General features: G+C 45.5%; 1 protein-coding gene across 1 annotated transcript in view; it reads left to right on the top strand.

The window, feature by feature from the left end:
* CFAP77 (cilia and flagella associated protein 77) overlaps positions 1 to 18,250 on the top strand; it is a 149,834-nt gene that overhangs the window by 65,537 nt on the left and 66,047 nt on the right. The window contains exon 2 of the mRNA XM_073637853.1: positions 15,954 to 16,053. Within this exon, the coding sequence (XP_073493954.1) occupies positions 15,954 to 16,053 (100 nt within the window). The remainder of the gene's footprint in view (positions 1 to 15,953; positions 16,054 to 18,250) is intronic.

Below are 18,250 nucleotides of genomic sequence, written 5' to 3'. Positions count from 1 at the left end.
TATCTGTAGGATAAGGACTTCCTGCAAGCAGCACCCCCACCGATCAGCTGTTATCGGTGGCAGCGGCCGCTGGCAGGAAGTCCTTACCTGCGGTGCTTGGCCGTCAAGTTATAGTGGCTGCCACTTGTTACTGCTGATCTGCTTCTCATTCAATTGAATGGGTGGCGGATGTGCAGTACCCTGCACCAGCCACTACAACTTGACGGCCAAGCACCGCAGGTAAGGACTTCCGGTGGCCGCCGCCGCTGGCACCGATAACGGCTGATCCTGGAGCAACATCAAGTCCATTCTCATCAAATGGAAAGAACATGATACCACAACAAACCTGCCAAGAGAGGGCCACCCACCAAAACTCTTAGCCGGTGCAAGGAGGGCATTAATCGGAGAGGCAGCACAGAGACCAAAGGTAACACTGAAGGAGTTGCAGAGTTCCCAAGCAGAGACTGGAGTATCTGTCCATGCGACCACAATAAGCCATACGCTCCGTTGAGGTGGCCTTTATGGAACAGTACGCAGAAAAAAGCTTTTACTTACACACAAAAATTGTAAGGCTCATTTTGAGTTTGCCAAAAAATGTGGGAGACTCCCCAAATGTATAGAGGAAGGTGCTATGGTAAGATAAGAACAAATTTTAATTTTTTGGATACCAATGTAAATGTTATAGCACCAAACCAACACAGCTCATCACCCCAAGAACAAGTGGTGCCCTGCTGCGCACTGGTGCCACAGATCCCAGAGGGGTGCATGGATGGAATTCTCCCCAGTGGCCTCAATACATGCAGACACCTCCACCCAAGTCCACTAGATGGAGCCCTGTCAGGTATATAAATACTGGGGGGTGGAGTTCAGGAAGTCAGTCAGTGGGAAGCAGACAGTGTGACACCATGCTGCAGCTCCAGACAAGCTGAAGTCTGTGTGGCTGAAGGCCAGGCTAGGCCCAAGCTGCGGGATAGTCTTGCCAGTGAGAGCCTGGAGCGGGCTAGAAGGCAAGTGAGAGTTCCTGTCAGGCACAGACAGGGACAAAACTCAGAGAGTCTGCATGAGAGAGCCTGCAGACTGAGGAGAAGAAAGAGAAACGCATAGGGGGCAGAGAAGCATAACAGGCTCACCCCGAACCATATACCGGACACTGGGTCCGCGCCTACAGGGATCTTTATGACCAGTAGGAACAACCGGAATCCCTGGAGAACTACAAGTCCCAGGTTAACCAACCGCTGACCACAGCAACAGGGTTAGGTACCACTAAGGCTTCAGCGACCAGGAATAGTGGGAACCAGGAGAAAACCCTACCGCCAGGTCAGTATGTACAAGAAGGAAGCAGTAAGCAAGCCAGGCCTAGCTCCAGGCAGGCCCGAAGCTTAGAGAGTAAAAGACACAGATCAGGAGGCCTTACACCCGCTCACTGGGGAGAGTCCAGAAATGTACCCTTCGCCCTGAGTGCCCTGGACCGTACCTGCATCACCACCAGTAAAGGTATTGAAGTTTACCCTTGTGTGTGTGCCTGTACCTCCTCTAGGAGCGTCCTGCCGTCTCCCTCCTGCTTCCACCATCTTTCTACACCTCTACACTGCCCTGAGGATTGCTCCACCTGTGGGGAGCCGTCTCATCATAGCTGCCCCTAACATCAGCCTCAGTGGACTGCCACAGCGCTGGTAACCTCTTACCAGAATCCACAGGTGGCGTCACGAAAAATCCCAAAAGTCCCCATATAAAAGTATATCTTCCCCTTTTTACTGACCGCCCTGGGTCACGGACCGGGCCAGCCACCGTGATATCTCCCATACCGGCATCCACAGAGGCCTGGCTGCCGAGTACCCCACGGCCCAGGGGGCGCGTAAAACACCATCCCCACATTGAAACATGGTGGTGGCAGCATCATGCTGTAGGAACATTTTTCGGCAGCAGGACAGGGAAAATGGTCCGAGTCGAGGGGAAGATCTTCCATCTTCCCCTCGAAATACAGTGCGAAATACAGTGATATTTTTGAGCAAAACCTATTTGTCTCAGTGATTTGCGTTCAAACTGTGATTAACAAATGGAAAATCAGGGTCTCTGTAAAACCCAAACTACGGTAAGGTAGACCAACAAAAATTTCAGCCACAACTGCCAGGAAAATTGTTCGGGATGCAAAGAAAAACCCACAAATAACATCAGCTGAAATTCAGGACTCTCTGAAAACTAGCAGTGTGGTTGTTTCAAAATGCACAATAAGGAGGCACTTGAAGAAAAATGGGCTGCATGGTCGAGTCGCCAGAAGAAAGCCATTACTGCGCAAATGCCACAAAGTATCTCGCCGACAAGCCTCAAAACTTCTGATACAAGGTAATTTGGAGTGATGAGACCAAGATTTAACTTTTTGGCCACAACCATAAACGTTCTATTTGGAGAGAGGTCAACAAGGCCTATGATGAAAGGAACACCATTCCTACAGTACAACACGTAGGTGGATCGCTGATGTTTTGGGGATGTGTGTGCTACAAAGGCACAGGAAACTTGGTAAAAGTTGAAGGAAAGATGAATCCAGCACGTTATTAGAAAATACTGGAGGTAAATTTGCACTCATCAGCCCTGAAGCTGCACATAGGACGTACTTGGACGTTCCAACACGACAATGATCCAAAACACAAGGCCAAGTCGACCTGTCATTGGCTACAGCAGAACAAAGTGAAGGAGTGGCCATCTCAGTCTCCTGACCTCAATATCATTGAGCCACTCTGGGGAGATCTCAAGCGTGCAGTTCATGCTAGACAGCCCAGGAATTTACAGGAACTGGAGGCTTTTTGCCAAGAAGAATGGGCAGCTTTACCATCTGAGAAAATAAAGCACCTCATCCACAACTACCACAAAAGACTTCAAGCTGTCATTGATGTTAGAGGGGGATATACATGGTATTGAGAACTAGGGTATGTGAACTTTTGATCAGGGTCATTTGGATGTTTTTGGTTGTCATTAAGATTTTAAAAGAGAACACACAGTAGCTTGACAATAAATGGCTTCACCCAACCACTAACCATAAGTGGAGAAAAAGTTTTTTTGTTATCATTCATATTCTCTGAAACAAGGCCAAGAAAGGAAAAAATCTGTTGGGGTATATAAACTTTTGAACACAACTGTACATATACGGCATATGCAGTGGTGTGAAAGTGTTTGCCTCTTCCTGATTTCTTATTCTTTTGCATGTTTGTCACACTTAAATGTTTCAGATTACTAAACAAATGTAAATATTAGACCAAGATAAAACAAGTAAACACAAAATGCAGTTTTTAAATGAAGGTCTTAAATATTAAGGGAAAAATAAATCCAAACCTACAGGGCCCTGTGTGAAAAAGTGATTGCCCCCTAAACCTAATAACTGGTTGGGCCACCCTTAGCAGCAGCAAGTGCAATCAAGTGTTTGCGATAACTGGTGTAAGGTGGCTGCTGGACAGGTCATGGACGGGAGGTATGTGTCCCCGAAGTGCCAGGCTTCGGTGATGTAGGACCCGGAGAAGCAGGCTCCAGCACACATAGTGCTGAGAGGAATTTAATGGGCCCGGATTACAGGGCCGGGTTTTACGAGCAGCTGAAAGAGCTGGGGGGGAACAGCTGCTCACCTACCTCCAGTCCAGGTCTTGGAAGGCTGATTTAAGACAGCTGCTCCTGTCTCAGTCTGTGTATGTTGGGCAAGGTGAGCAGGCTTTGCATGTGCTGCTCAGACTCTACTGAAGGCAGAGGAAGGCACTTTGTTTAAACGGCTGAGGCCGTGCTGAATGGACTTGTTAATTTGAGCTTTGTTCTGTTATTCCTTTTTGTGCCAGGAAAAGGCTGTTACTTTTGTTTCCTCACTGGTGTATGGACACTAAATAAACCACCAGTTTTTGACCCCGCGGACTGCATCACTGTGTGAACCTGTGCCTACCTCCAATGCTGCTCAGTGAGTACAAATCCCTACAATTGGTGCTAGAAGCACGGGCACAGATCCCAAGCGGCAGTGTGACTGCTACAAGAAGACGTATATGTCCTGGGTGAAGTTGGCCATAAGCCAGCAAGTGTCGCTGGACAAAATGGAGGACCTGCTTAAACATCTGTTGCAGGCACAGCAGGAGCAACAAGTGCAGCAACTTCAGCAACAGCAGGCCCAGCAGGCGCAGTTCCAGCAGCAGTACCTGCAGAGCATGCTACAGCAGCAACGGGAGCAGCAGCAGGAAACAAATAAACTTCTGATGCAGCAGATCCAACAGCAGCAAAGACAAATGGAAATCCTGGCAGAGCAGATCCGTGGCAGGACAACCGCCACATCCTCAAATCCAGGTGATGACTCACACGTCAGGAAGACGGTAAGAAGAGCACTACAAAAGATGACCCCGGGTGATGACGTTGAGACGTTCCTCACGGTCTTTGAGAGGGTGGCAGAACGGGAGAAATGGCCTCCAGACAGTGGGCGGAGGTACTGGCGCCATATTTGACAGGCGAGCCGCTGAAGGCCTATTATGACTTGGCCTTGCAGGACGCGAAAGAGTACGCTAAGTTGAAAACTGAGATTTTGGCACGCTTGGAAGTGACTCTGACTGTCATGGCGCAACGGGTGCATCACTGGGCCTATTGCAGTGACAAACCTCCCCGGTCCCAGATGTTCGACCTCCTACACCTGGTCCAAAAGTGGTTGCAACCTGAATCTTCCTCCTCAGCACAGATGGTGGAGAAGGTCGTTATAGACAGGTTTATACACTCTCTTCCGAATTCGGTGCAATCCTGGGTTGCCCAGGGAGATCCCCATAATGCCGTTGACTTGGTGGGGTTGAGTGGAAAGATACCAGGCGGTTGAGAGTTTGTTGGGAAAACAAGGGGTCGTAGCCTCTCAATACTGGGGTTCCCAAAATGGGATGGACACCCAAAAGAAGGGAGCTAGAGCCACACCTGGGAGGTGTCCTAGAGTTCAGGAGGGGTCTGAGTTGCTGCCCAAGGTCCCACCCCATAATATAGTGTGTTGGAGATGTCATACCCCTGGCCATATTGCTGCCCGGTGTCCTATAAACTCTGGGCCAATGGACTGCAACATGGGCTGGCGTTGCTCCTATTTTGCCTACCCCGCCTGCAGTGCGGTTCCTCAACATGGCAAGGGCCCTCAGGCATGCTCAGTGTCAGTAAATGGGGTACAAGTCTCTGTACTATTGGACTCAGGAAGTTTGGTGACCCCGATGAGGGCCACACTCCCTCATCGACTGGTTCCTGGGAAGGTGGTGGGTGTCCGGTGTATCCATGGGGACGCTAAGAAATATCCTGTGGCCCACGTGGATGTAAACACGGACTGTGGCACCACATCTCATTAAGTGGCGGTCGTTAAGGACCTATTGCATCCCATAATAATTGGACATGACTTTGCATTATTCTGGGAAATGTGGGGGGAAGCGGGGACACCTGGTTGCTCGGACGACAGCCAGATCGCCCCTAAGGAAACTTACCCGCAGAACATGGTAGATGAGTTTCCATGTGTGTGTTTGTGGGCGATGAGGATGAGGCAACATCCCCTGAGGCCAATATCCCTGAGCTGGAGGTGTCCAAGGGAAACTTTGGAACCGCCCAACTCGGGGATTTAACTCTGAAAGGGGCCTTTGAAAATGTTACTGTGTTAAATGTGGTGCCTCAGGAACCGGGCGGGGGGGGGGCTGACACTTGGTTCCCTCATTTTACTGTGAATGGGGATATGCTGTATAGAGTAACCAAGCCAAGGGGTGAGGTAATAGAACAGTTGCTGGTGCCAGGGTCCTATAGACGCAGGGTGTTAGACATGGCTCATTCTCATGTGTTGGGTGGTCACCTGGGTGCAGAAAAGACTCAGTAACGGATCCTCTAGAGATTCTATTGGCCAGGTTGCTACAGAGAAATAAAGTTATTGTCGTTCCTGCCCCACATGCCAGATAACCTCCCCAGTGGCCCACTTCCGCAGTCCCCTAGTGCCCCTACCCGTCATCGAGATTCCATTCGAACGCATAGCAATGGATCTAGTGGGGCCCCTGGTCAAGTCCGCCAGAGGGCATCAGTATATCCTGGTGGTATTAGATTATGCTACATGGTATCTGGAGGCCGCACCACTACGAAACTCCTCCGCCAGGTGTATAGCACGGGAGTTAGTCCACATGTTTTCAATAACGGGGTTGCCTAAGGAGATCCTAACAGACCAAGGAACTCCATTTATGTCGAACGTCATGAGGGAATTGTGCAAGACATTGCAGATTGCACAACTGAGAACCTCCGTGTACCATCCCCAGACGGACGGACTGGTTGAGAGGTTTAACAAAACCTTGAAAGCAATGTTGAGGAAAGCAGTGGAAAAGGATGGCCGAGACTGGGACTGTCTGCTTCCCTATCTGTTGTTCGCCATCAGGGAAGTTCCCCAAGCTTGCACAGGTTTCTCCCCGTTTGAACTACTCTATGGACGACACCTTCGAGGACTCCTGGATGTGGCGAAAGAGTCCTGGGAAGCTGAGACCACTCCCTATAGGAGCGGGTGGAGCACATTGCCCAGATGCAAGAAAGGATTGCCCACGTGATGCCCATTGTGAGGGAGCACCTCCTCAAGGCACAAGAGGCACAGTCCATGGTGTATAATAGGTCGACCAGGGTGAGACCGTTCAACCCAGGAGATCGAGTGCTTGTGCTAGTGCCCACAGTGGAGAGCAAGTTCATGGCCAAGTGGCAGGGCCCCTATGAGGTGGGGGAAGTCAACTATAAAATCCACCAACCGGGGAAGAGGAAGCCCTACCAAATTTACCATGTTAACTTGATTAAGCCATGGCAAGATAGAGAGCCCGTGGAAGCTCCCTGTTTAGTGGCTGAGGCTGACGCCGATGTGAAAGAGATCAAGGTGGCAGAGTCACTGTCACGTGCCCAAAAGCAACAGTGCAAAGAGTTGCTACAGCGAAATAAAGACCTGTTTTCGGAGTTGCCAGGACCCACTCAGGTCATAGAGCATGAGGTACTCACAGAGCCTCATGTTCGCGTCAATCTAAAACCATACCGGATCCCAGAGGCCCGCAGAGAGGTAATCTCAAAAGAAGTGAGGCGGATGCTTAACCTGGGAGCCATTGAAGAGTCCAAAAGTGGATGATCCAGTCCTATAGTCTTAGTGCCGAAACCAGATGGGGAAAGGCGGTTTTGCAACGACTATAGGAAGCTGAACGAGGTCTCGAAGTTCGACGCCTACCCAATGCCTAGGGTAGATGAGCTTATCGAAAGGGTAGGACCCGCTCTGTACATCATCACCCTGGACCTCCCTAAAGGATATTGGCAAATTCCCCTGTCCAAAGAGGCCAAGGAGAAGACAGCCTTCTCGACGCCAGATGGATGTTATCAATACGTCAGGATGCCGTTTAGGTTGCAGGGAGCTCCGGCCACCTTCCAGAGAGCCATGGACTGGATCCCACAAAACGTATGCAGCGGCCTATCTAGATGACATCGTCATATTCAGCCAGGACTGGGGAAGTCATCTGGACAAAGTTCAAGCCATATTTGATGCCCTAAGGAAGGCGGGCTTTACCATCAACCCGAAGAAATGTGCCATGGGAATGGAGGAAGCCAAGTACCTAGAGTACGTGGTTGGTAGAGGGGAAATAAAACCACAAATAAATAAGGTCGAGGCGATCTTGAACTGGCCACAGCTGCTCTCGAAGAAGCAGGTGAGGGCGTTTCTAAGCATTGTGGGCTACTATCGAAGATTTGTCCCTAACTTTGCCCTGATAGCAGCCCCGCTGACGGATCTTCTAAAAGGGACGAAGTCGGCTATGGCCAAGTGGGCCCCGGAAGCAGAAGCGGCCTTCCAGGAATTGAAACTGGTCCTCTGTAAGCAGCCAGTCTTGGTGGCGCCCAACTTCTCCAAAGAGTTTGTGGTCCAGACGGATGCATCGGATGTTGGGCTGGGAGCAGTCTTGTCCCAGGAGATTAACGGAGAAGAACACCCTGTAATATACCTCAGTCTGAAGCTCTCCACTTGTGAGAAGAACTACTCCATTGTAGAAAAAGAATGTTTGGCCATTAAGTGGGCGTTAGACACTCTGAGGTATTACCTGTTAGATAGAAGGTTCAGGTTAGTTTCAGACCATGCCCCACTGAGGTGGATGCGAGAAAAGAAGGGGAACAATGCCAGAGTGACTAGGTGGTTCCTGGCTCTACAAGATTTTAGTTTCCAGGTAGAGCATAGGCCTGGGAATCAACATGGAAATGCTGATGCCTTGTCAAGGGTTTATTGTATGGTGACAGAAGGTGTCAAGCCCCCCAGCTTTGGGCAGAGGGGGGGTATGTATGGTGGCTGCCGAACAGGTCTTGGACGGGAGGGATGTGTCCCCGAAGTGCCAGGCTTTAGTGATGTAGGACCTGGAGAAGCAGTATCCAGCACACATAGTGCTGAGAGGAATTTAATGGGCCCGGATTACAGGGCTGAGTTTTCCGAGTAGCTGAAAGAGCTGAGGGGCAACAGCTGCTCACCTACCTCCAGTCCAGGTCTTGAAAGGCTGATTTAAGACAGCTGCTCCAGTCTCAGTCTTTTTGTGTGTGTTGGGCAAGGTGAGCAGACCTTGCATGTGCTGCTCAGACTCTGCTGGAGGCAGAGGAAGGCACTTTGTTTAAACGGCTGAGGCCGTGCTGAATGGACTTGTTAATTTGAGCTTTGTTCTGTTATTCCTTTTTGTGCCAGGAAAAGGCTGTTACTTTTGTTTCCTCACTGGTGTATGGACACTGAATAAACCACCAGTTTGTTTGACCCCGCGGACTGCATCACTGTGTGAACCTGTACCTCCAACGTGACTCAGTGAGTACAAATCCCTACACTCGCAGTGAGTCTTTTACAACGCTCTGGATGAATCTTGGCCCACTCATCTTTGCAAAATTGTTGTAATTCAGCCACATTGGAGGGTTTCAGAGCATGAACCGCCTTTTTAAGGTCATGCCACAGCATCTCAATCGGATTAAGGTCAGGACTTTGACTAGGCCACTCCAAAGTCTTAATTTTGTCTTTCTTAAGCCATTCAGAGGTCCATAGGGACTCTGTTTAGAAAACATGGTTTGGTACAGTGTTGGAGGTGTCGTCAGTTTGGTCATGTCATGGCTCAGTGCCCATTAGACCCAGGTGGCCACACCTGGACTAGAGACTGAGCCACAAGTGTGTAAAATCAGGCGGAATGGTTGTCCTGTGACCTCCCTTCTAGACTCAGGTAGTCTCGTGACACAAGTACATATACAGCCTCATACCCCGGGGGTCATATACCTGACAGGTTCATACGTGTAATGTGTGTCTATGGTGACATCAGAATGTATTCTGTGTGCCTTGAGAAAATAGAGACAACATATGGGATAGTGGACTACACAGTGGGGGTGGTAAAAGCTCTTATGCATAGCATAATTTTGGGCCGCGATTATCTGGAAGTTTTGGGAGAAAGATATGGACGCAGAAGGTAGTCTCAGTACCGGCCCAAGGAAAGAGGGTGAGAATTCCCCATTGCAGGTCTTGCTGGAGAACGCGAAATTCTCCGATCCCCTAGTGCTACTGGAGGTAGAGGAAACACAAGATAAATTTGGTATAGCTCAATTGAAGGATGACACCCTTAGATATGCAAGGGAGAATATCGTCTTTGTCAATGGCGTTTCCAAATATCTAAGAGGTGACCAACAGGTTCCCCACTTTGCTATTAATAATGAGCTCTTGTATAGAGTGATCAAGAAAGATCTGGTAATCATTGAATATTGCTGGTCCCTATGGCCAATCGGTGCTGGGTGCTTGATATGGCTCATAGCCATGTTCTAGGGGGACACTTGGGGACCAAGACGACCCAGGAGAGGATTCTCCAGAGGTTCTGCTGGATAGGGATATACAAGGAGATTGAAGATTATTGTAAGTCCTGCCCCATATGCCTAATAACTGCACCCATGACCCATTTTCACAGTCCGCTAGTACCCCTCCCATCATTGAAATACCTTTTGAGAGGATTGGGATGGATCTGGTGGGACCAATTGTAAAATCAGCTCAGGGGCACCAGTATATCCTTGTCCTAGTATATTACACCATGGCGCAACCTTGAAGCTGTTCCCCTAAGAAATACCGCGTCCAAAAGTATCGCCAGTGAGTTATTTTTTATGTTCTCTCAGACTGAGATTCCGAAGGAAATCCTTACAGACCAAGGCACACCCTTCATGTCAAAGGTAATGAAGGAGCTGTGCCGAATGCTGAAGATGATACACATACGTACCTCGGTATATCATCCACAAATGGATGGACTAGTCGAGAGGTTCAATAAGACGCTGAAGAACATATTAAAAAAGGTAGTGGAAAAAGATGGATGTGACTGGGATTATCTTTTGCCATATTTAATGTTCTCCATGAGAGAAGTACCGCAGGCTTCTACTGGTCTCTCGCCTTTCGAGTTAGTGTATGGGAGGCACCAAAGAGGTCTGTTGGACATAGCGAAAGAAACATGAGAAGCTGAGGCCACCCTGTATAAAAGTGTTATTGAACACGTAGCGCAGATGCAGGACCGAATCGAAAAAGTTTTGCCTATTGTCAGAGAGCACATGCAGAGGGCCCAAGAAGCCCAAAGCCGAGTGTATAATAGGGCAGCCAAAATCAGGAACTTCCACCCAGGAGATAGTCTTGGTCTTAGTGCCAACAGTTGAAAGCAAGTTTTTGGCGAAGTGGCATGGTCCATATGAAGTCGTAGAGAAGGGTGGAGAAGTAGATTATAAAGTACATCAACCAGGGAGATGTAAACTGTACCAGCTGTATCATGTGAATCTACTTAAACCTTGGAAACACAGGGAATCGTTGGGCGCTGCCAGTCTTAAGTGTAGTATGTCAGCACAATTGGTTCCAGCGGTGAAATTAGGGGATACCCTTTCGACGGCTCAACGAAAGGAAGCGCAACAATTCGTACAGATGAACAAAACAAATTTCTCTGATCTGCCTGGGAATACCCATCTAATAAAACATGATATAGTTACTGAATCGGGTAAGAAAATAAACCTTAAACTTTATAGAATACCAGCGGCACGCCGAGAAGTAATCTTGACTGAAGTCAAATGTATGTTGGAGCTGGGAGTGATCAAAGAGTCCCGAAGTGAATGGTCTAACCCGGTTGTGTTGATTCCCAAACCAAATGATTGCAATGAATTTTGGAAATTAAATGAAATTTCTAAATTTGATGCGTATCCCATGCCTAGGGTAGATGAATTAATTGATAAACTTGGTAATGCCAGATACATAACGACTCTGGATCGTACCAAAGGTTATTGGCAAATTCCTTTAACAAAGAGGGCCATGGAAAAAACTGCTTTTTCCACCCAGGAGGGTTTTGTGCCAAATACAAGAACATACCATTTTCTCTACACGGAGCGCCTGCAACCTTCCAGAGACTGATGGATTTCATTTTGAGGCCATCTAATACTTAACCACATCCTCTAGGTAAGCAGCTGGGTATCTTCAGTGCAGACTGAGGAAGCCATCTCTGTAAAGTGCAAGCCGTACTAGATGCGATCAGTGGTGCAAGTCTCACAAAAAATGTGTCTGAGGGCTAGAGGAGGCCAAGTATCTGGGGTTTGTTATTGGCAGGCGCTTGATCAAACATCAAAATAATAAAGTTGAGGCCATATAGAGTTGGCCTAGGCCAGTAACTAAGAAACAAATGCAGGCTTTTTTAGGGATCACCAGCTACTATCAGAGGTTCATACCAAATTTTGCCTCAAGGGCAGCACATTTGACAGACCTGACAAGAGTAGGGAAATCTGTAATGGTGTCCTGAAGTGGAACAAGCCTTTCAGTGCCTTAAGTCTGTGCTGTGTGAGCAACCCGTGTTAATTACACTGGATTTTAAAAAGGGAGTTCTTGGCTCAGACAGACGCCTCGAACACAGGGTTGGGAGCCGTCTTGTCTCAAACGAATAAATGGAGAAGAACACCCAGTAGTATATTTGAACAGGAAGTTGACTCCGGCGGAAAAAAACTGCCACTGTAGAGCGTGAATTTTTAGCTGTAAAGTGGGCACTAGAATCTTTGAAGTATTACCTCTTGGGTAGGAGACTTAAGCTTGTGTCAGATCATGCCTCGCTTACGTGGATGAAACATAATAAGGAAACAAATGCTAGCGTGACAGGGAGGTTTCTCTCGCTGCAGAATTTGAATTTCTCCGTAGAACATAGACCAGAGAAATCACGGGAATGCAGATGCATTATCAAGGATTCATTGTTTGATGGCCCAAAATGCTCAGACCTCTGGTCTAGAAAAGGGGGGGGTATGTAGGTGGCCGACAAGGAGGATGCTGGACGGAGTGTATATCTCTCCCAGAAACTTAGCCGGGCGAGATATTAAAAGCCAGGTAGACTGGTTGGGGCGGCAGCTTAGGGGCTGTGCCGTTTTATATATGGTCATTCCGGGACGAGTTTTATTGGAGTGATAAGCAGGACTCGTCACTCCCGCTTCAGTACAGGTAGTACTAGAGGCTTAGGCAGCTCAGCTGAGAGAGGTCACCTTATTACACAGAAAGGGCTGAAGGAAAAGCTTCAAAGAGACACAGCCTCCAAACTGATATGGTGCATTTCTGAGAAGGATATGCACGGCGATTAAATGTGCTAAATGCTGAGTTGCTGGAGAGTCAAACCCCGCGCACATACCTGGTAGCATGAGTCAGAGGTATGATGTATTAGTTAGCGCCTAGCCGGGCAAATCTTGGTTGTTTTTCGGTTGCTTTATTGTTTGCTGCATTTTGGCTGAAAAAAAGCCCATGTTTCCTTTATATGGACTGTTTCAGTCTGTCACGACCATGCCGCCCTACAACGCCCCTGGCGTGTTACAATACATATGGTATATAATGTGTGTGTGTGTGTATGTGTATATATATATATAGATATATATTACACATATACACACGTGTATATATCTTTTCCCAAGTTTTTTGTCAATAAGGCTTTGTGTACCAAGCTCCTCCTCAAGTGGATGGTGCTTGGATGCGGGGAATGGTAGTTTCCTAATGTCAGCGGGACCGCTGGTGTAGAATATAGAACTGCGGATGGGGATATATCCATAGAATATTCTGAACGTTCCTCTTGTTTGTACTTGTGCTGATTGCAGATGACACGTTCTTATCATATATCCATATTAAATGGGAGAGGAAACCTCATCAGACCCTGGGGGAAATCTATCAACAAAGGTAAATTTAATTACAGGATTCTGTCTCCGAGGACTCTGGGTAATTAATATTACTGCAAGATAACTGTTATACAAACCTCAGAGAAAATAAGACCATTATACCTGATGATAAGCCATATCCACAGGTAACTTATCACCAGCAACTGCTCCCCCTAGAGGAACTCTAATACCTAACAAAAATGCTTCCGATATTGACACTGTACAGGCAGCTCTATATCACTGTCCAGGGTGAGCAGTATTATAGTAGTTATATTCTTGTACATAGGAGCAGTATTATAGTAGTTATATTCTTGTACATAGGGGGCAGTATTATAGTAGTTATATTCTTGTACATAGGGGGCAGTATTATAGTAGTTATATTCTTGTACATAGGGAGCAGTATTATAGTAGTTATATTCTTGTACATAGGGGGCAGTATTATAGTAGTTGTATTCTTGTACATAGGAGCAGTATTATAGTAGTTATATTCTTGTACATAGGGGGCAGTATTATAGTAGTTATATTCTTGTACATAGGGGCAGTATTATAGTAGTTATATTCTTGTACATAGGAGCAGTATTATAGTAGTTATATTCTTGTACATAGCGAGCAGTATTATAGTAGTTATATTCTTGTACATAGGGGCAGTATTATAGTAGTTATATTCTTGTACATAGGAGCAGTATTATAGTAGTTATATTCTTGTACATAGGGAGCAGTATTATAGTAGTTATATTCTTGTACATAGGGGGCAGTATTATTGTAGTTATATTCTTGTACATAGGGGGCAGTATTATAGTAGTTATATTCTTGTACATAGGAGCAGTATTATAGTAGTTATATTCCTGTACATAGGGGGCCGTATTATAGTAGTTATATTCTTGTACATAGGGAGCAGTATTATAGTAGTTATATTCTTGTACATAGGGGGCAGTATTATAGTAGTTATATTCTTGTACATAGGGGGCAGTATTATAGTAGTTATATTCTTGTACATATGAGCAGTATTATATTAGTTATATTCTTGTACATAGGGGGCAGTATTATAGTAGTTATATTCTTGTACATAGGGAGCAGTATTATAGTAGTTATATTCTTGTACATAGGGGGCAGTATTATAGTAGTTATATTCTTGTACATAGGGGGCAGTATTATAGTAGTTGTATTCTTGTACATAGGAGCAGTATTATAGTAGTTATATTCTTGTACATAGGGGGCAGTATTATAGTAGTTATATTCTTGTACATAGGGGCAGTATTATAGTAGTTATATTCTTGTACATAGGAGCAGTATTATAGTAGTTATATTCTTGTACATAGCGAGCAGTATTATAGTAGTTATATTCTTGTACATAGGGGCAGTATTATAGTAGTTATATTCTTGTACATAGGAGCAGTATTATAGTAGTTATATTCTTGTACATAGGGAGCAGTATTATAGTAGTTATATTCTTGTACATAGGGGGCAGTATTATAGTAGTTATATTCTTGTACATAGGAGCAGTATTATAGTAGTTATATTCCTGTACATAGGGGCCGTATTATAGTAGTTATATTCTTGTACATAGGGAGCAGTATTATAGTAGTTATATTCTTGTACATAGGGGGCAGTATTATAGTAGTTATATTCTTGTACATAGGGGGCAGTATTATAGTAGTTATATTCTTGTACATATGAGCAGTATTATATTAGTTATATTCTTGTACATAGGGGCAGTATTATAGTAGTTATATTCTTGTACATAGGGAGCAGTATTATAGTAGTTATATTCTTGTACATAGGGGGCAGTATTATAGTAGTTATATTCTTGTACATAGGGGGCAGTATTATAGTAGTTATATTCTTGTACATAGGGGCAGTATTATAGTAGTTATATTCTTGTACATAGGGGGCAGTATTATAGTAGCTATATTCTTGTACATAGGGGGCAGTATTATAGTAGTTATATTCTTGTACATAGGGGGCAGTATTATAGTAGTTATATTCTTGTACATAGGGGCAGTATTATAGTAGTTATATTCTTGTACATAGGGGGCAGTATTATAGTAGTTATATTCTTGTACATAGGGGCAGTATTATAGTAGTTATATTCTTGTACAGAGAGCGCAGTATTATAGCAGTTATATTGTTGTACATAGGGGCAGTATTATAGTAGTTATATTCTTGTACATAGGGGGCAGTATTATAGTAGTTATATTCTTGTACACAGGAGCAGTATTATAGTAGTTCTATTCTTGTACATAGGGGGCAGTATTATAGTAGTTATATTCTAGTACATAGGAGCAGTATTATAGGAGTTATATTCTTGTACACGGGAGCAGTATTATAGTAGTTCTATTCTTGTACATAGGAGCAGTATTATAGGAGTTATATTCTTGTACACAGGAGCAGTATTATAGTAGTTATATTCTTGTACATAGGGGGCAGTATTATAGTTATATTCTTGTACATAAGGGGCAGTATTATAGTTGTTGTTCGTGAATAAACGTCCTAGCTTGCCACTTTTTGTAACTCAATCTTTTATTGGTCTGCTATCCTTGTCTTTTGGTCTGTAATGTGCTGTGAGTAGTTGTCAGTTCCCTTCCCTTCATTCATATCTGTCCTTCAGTTTACAGCAAGATAATGGAGGAACATTCAGAATAAAAATAAAATCAATGTAGTAAATTAATTTTCTATTTTTTTTTATTTTCATATATTTGTTTCCAGTGACTTTTTCGTAAACATTTGTGTTGTATTGATATCTGACCTACTTATTTGTCTTTTTGGTATTTTTTTTTAATATCTTATTTTCTAGTTTTTGTCCTTTTTAGGCAGAACTGGGAAAGACAAAAAGAAGGTGTTACTCTCTGCCAGGACCAGACTTCACCTACGGCCAGGACAGTTTCCTGAGAGAGGGAGGAGTGGCGGAAGGTGGGTGCAGCTCCTGCAATGATGACTTTTGGGGGTTCTTTGGATATTTACCTTCTCTGGGAGCTGGGAGATCTTGCCTTTTTTCAGGGGCCTCTAAGACCTTCCAGGGAAGTTTTAAAGAATGTATTAACTCCACATGGACGAGCAGATTAGAAGCATCACAGATCTATAGGGATTGCAGGGGTGAGCCTGTGGGTGCAGAGGTGCCTATGGGGCTGAATGGCTCCTGTACCACATGAGAAGACACTAGTCTTACACATTATAGATTGTGGTGCAGGACTTACTGTATTTCTTGTTTTACCTGGACAAACTTTTTATTACCTATCTGTGGTATAGGTGATACCTTGCTGATTGGTGGGTGTCCCACTGCTGGGACCTGCACCTATGGGCACATCGGTGATCGAACAAGCTCGCTGCCCGTGCATTGTAGCAGGGATAAACGTCCCCCGTTCTGCCGATCGGTGCAGGTCCCATCTGTCAGCCCCCATGGTCAGTAAGTCATCATTCATCCTGTGGATTGGTGATAAATAGTTTTCACCGGAGAATCTCGTTATTTTTGCCCACCACAATACTAAGATGGTCCCAGGCTCTGAGACAATAACGGGGGTCCAGCTGGACTAGAGGAGACTCTGCAGCAATCACTCAGCTCGTAGGTTTCATATAGGAGGAATTGGTGAGAATCTGTGAGATCTTATTGATCTGTTGTGTGTAGTGATAACGGCAGAAACTGGTGTCATCATAGGGGATGCGCTTTGTCACACATCTGCGGCATGTCTTTGTCTTGTGTGTGTGTCTTTGTCTTGTGTGTATGTGTCTTTGTCGTGTGTGTGTCTTTGTCTTGTGTGTGTGTCTTTGTCGTGTGTGTGTCTTTGTCGTGTGTGTGTCTTTGTCTTGTGTGTCTGTGTGTGTCTGTCGTGTGTGTGTCTTTGTCGTGTGTGTGTCTTTGTCGTGTCTTTGTGTGTGTGTGTCTTGTGTGTGTGTCTTTGTTTTGTGTGTGTCTTTGTCTTGTGTGTGTCTTTGTCTTGTGAGTGTCTCTGTCTTGTGTGTGTGTGTCTTTGTCTTGTGTGTGTGTGTGTCTTTGTCTTGTGTGTGTGTCTTTGTCTTGTGTGTGTGTGTGTCTTTGTCTTGTGTGTCTTTGTCTTGTGTGTGTGTGTCTTTGTCTTGTGTGTGTGTGTGTCTGTCGTGTGTGTGTGTCCTTGTCTTGTGTGTGTGTGTCTTTGTCTTGTGTGTGTGTCTTTGTCTTGTGTGTGTGTGTCTTTGTCTTGTGTGTGTGTCTGTCTTGTGTGTGTGTCTTTGTCTTGTGTGTGTGTCTGTCTTGTGTGTGTGTGTCTGTCTTGTGTGTGTGTGTCTGTCTTGTGTGTGTGTCTTTGTCTTGTGTGTGTGTGTCTTTGTCTTGTGTGTGTGTGTCTTTGTCTTGTGTGTGTGTGTCTTTGTCTTGTGTGTGTGTGTCTTTGTCTTGTGTGTGTGTGTCTTTGTCTTGTGTGTGTGTGTGTGTCTTTGTCTTGTGTGTGTGTGTCTTTGTCTTGTGTGTGTGTGTGTGTCTTTGTCTTGTGTGTGTGTGTGTATGTGTCCTTGTCTTGTGTGTGTGTGTGTCTTTGTCGTGTGTGTGTGTGTCTTTGTCTTGCGTGTGTGTGTGTATGTGTCCTTGTCTTGTGTGTGTCTTTGTCTTGTGTGTGTGTCTTTGTCTTGTGTGTGTGTCCTTGTCTTGTGTGTATGTGTCCTTGTCTTGTGTGTGTGTGTGTGTCTTTGTCTTGTGTGTGTGTGTGTGTCCTTGTCTTGTGTGTGTGTGTGTCCTTGTCTTGTGTGTGTGTGTCTTTGTCTTGTGTGTGTGTGTGTCTTTGTCTTGTGTGTGTGTGTGTGTCTTTGTCTTGTGTGTGTGTGTCCTTGTCTTGTGTGTGTGTGTGTCTTTGTCTTGTGTGTGTGTGTGTCCTTGTCTTGTGTGTGTGTGTCCTTGTCTTGTGTGTGTGTGTGTCTTTGTCTTGTGTGTGTGTGTCCTTGTCTTGTGTGTGTGTGTCCTTGTCTTGTGTGTGTGTGTGTCTTTGTCTTGTGTGTGTGTGTCTTTGTCCTGTGTGTCTTTCTTGTATGTGTCTCTCTCTTGTGTGTGTGTGTGTGTGTGTGTGTGTGTGTCTCTTGTGTATTTTTCACAACTCTCCTTTGTTTTCTCACTTTCTCTTTCTCTAGTACCTCTTTATCGCAG

The sequence above is a fragment of the Phyllobates terribilis genome, unplaced genomic scaffold (assembly GCF_046119375.1).
Source record: "Phyllobates terribilis strain yellow unplaced genomic scaffold, ASM4611937v1 Scaffold_7__3_contigs__length_470593459, whole genome shotgun sequence".
Taxonomy (NCBI): Eukaryota; Metazoa; Chordata; class Amphibia; order Anura; family Dendrobatidae; genus Phyllobates; species Phyllobates terribilis.
The sequence above is the reverse complement of the archived record's forward strand: the minus strand, read 5'-3'. Positions and strand labels throughout refer to the sequence as shown.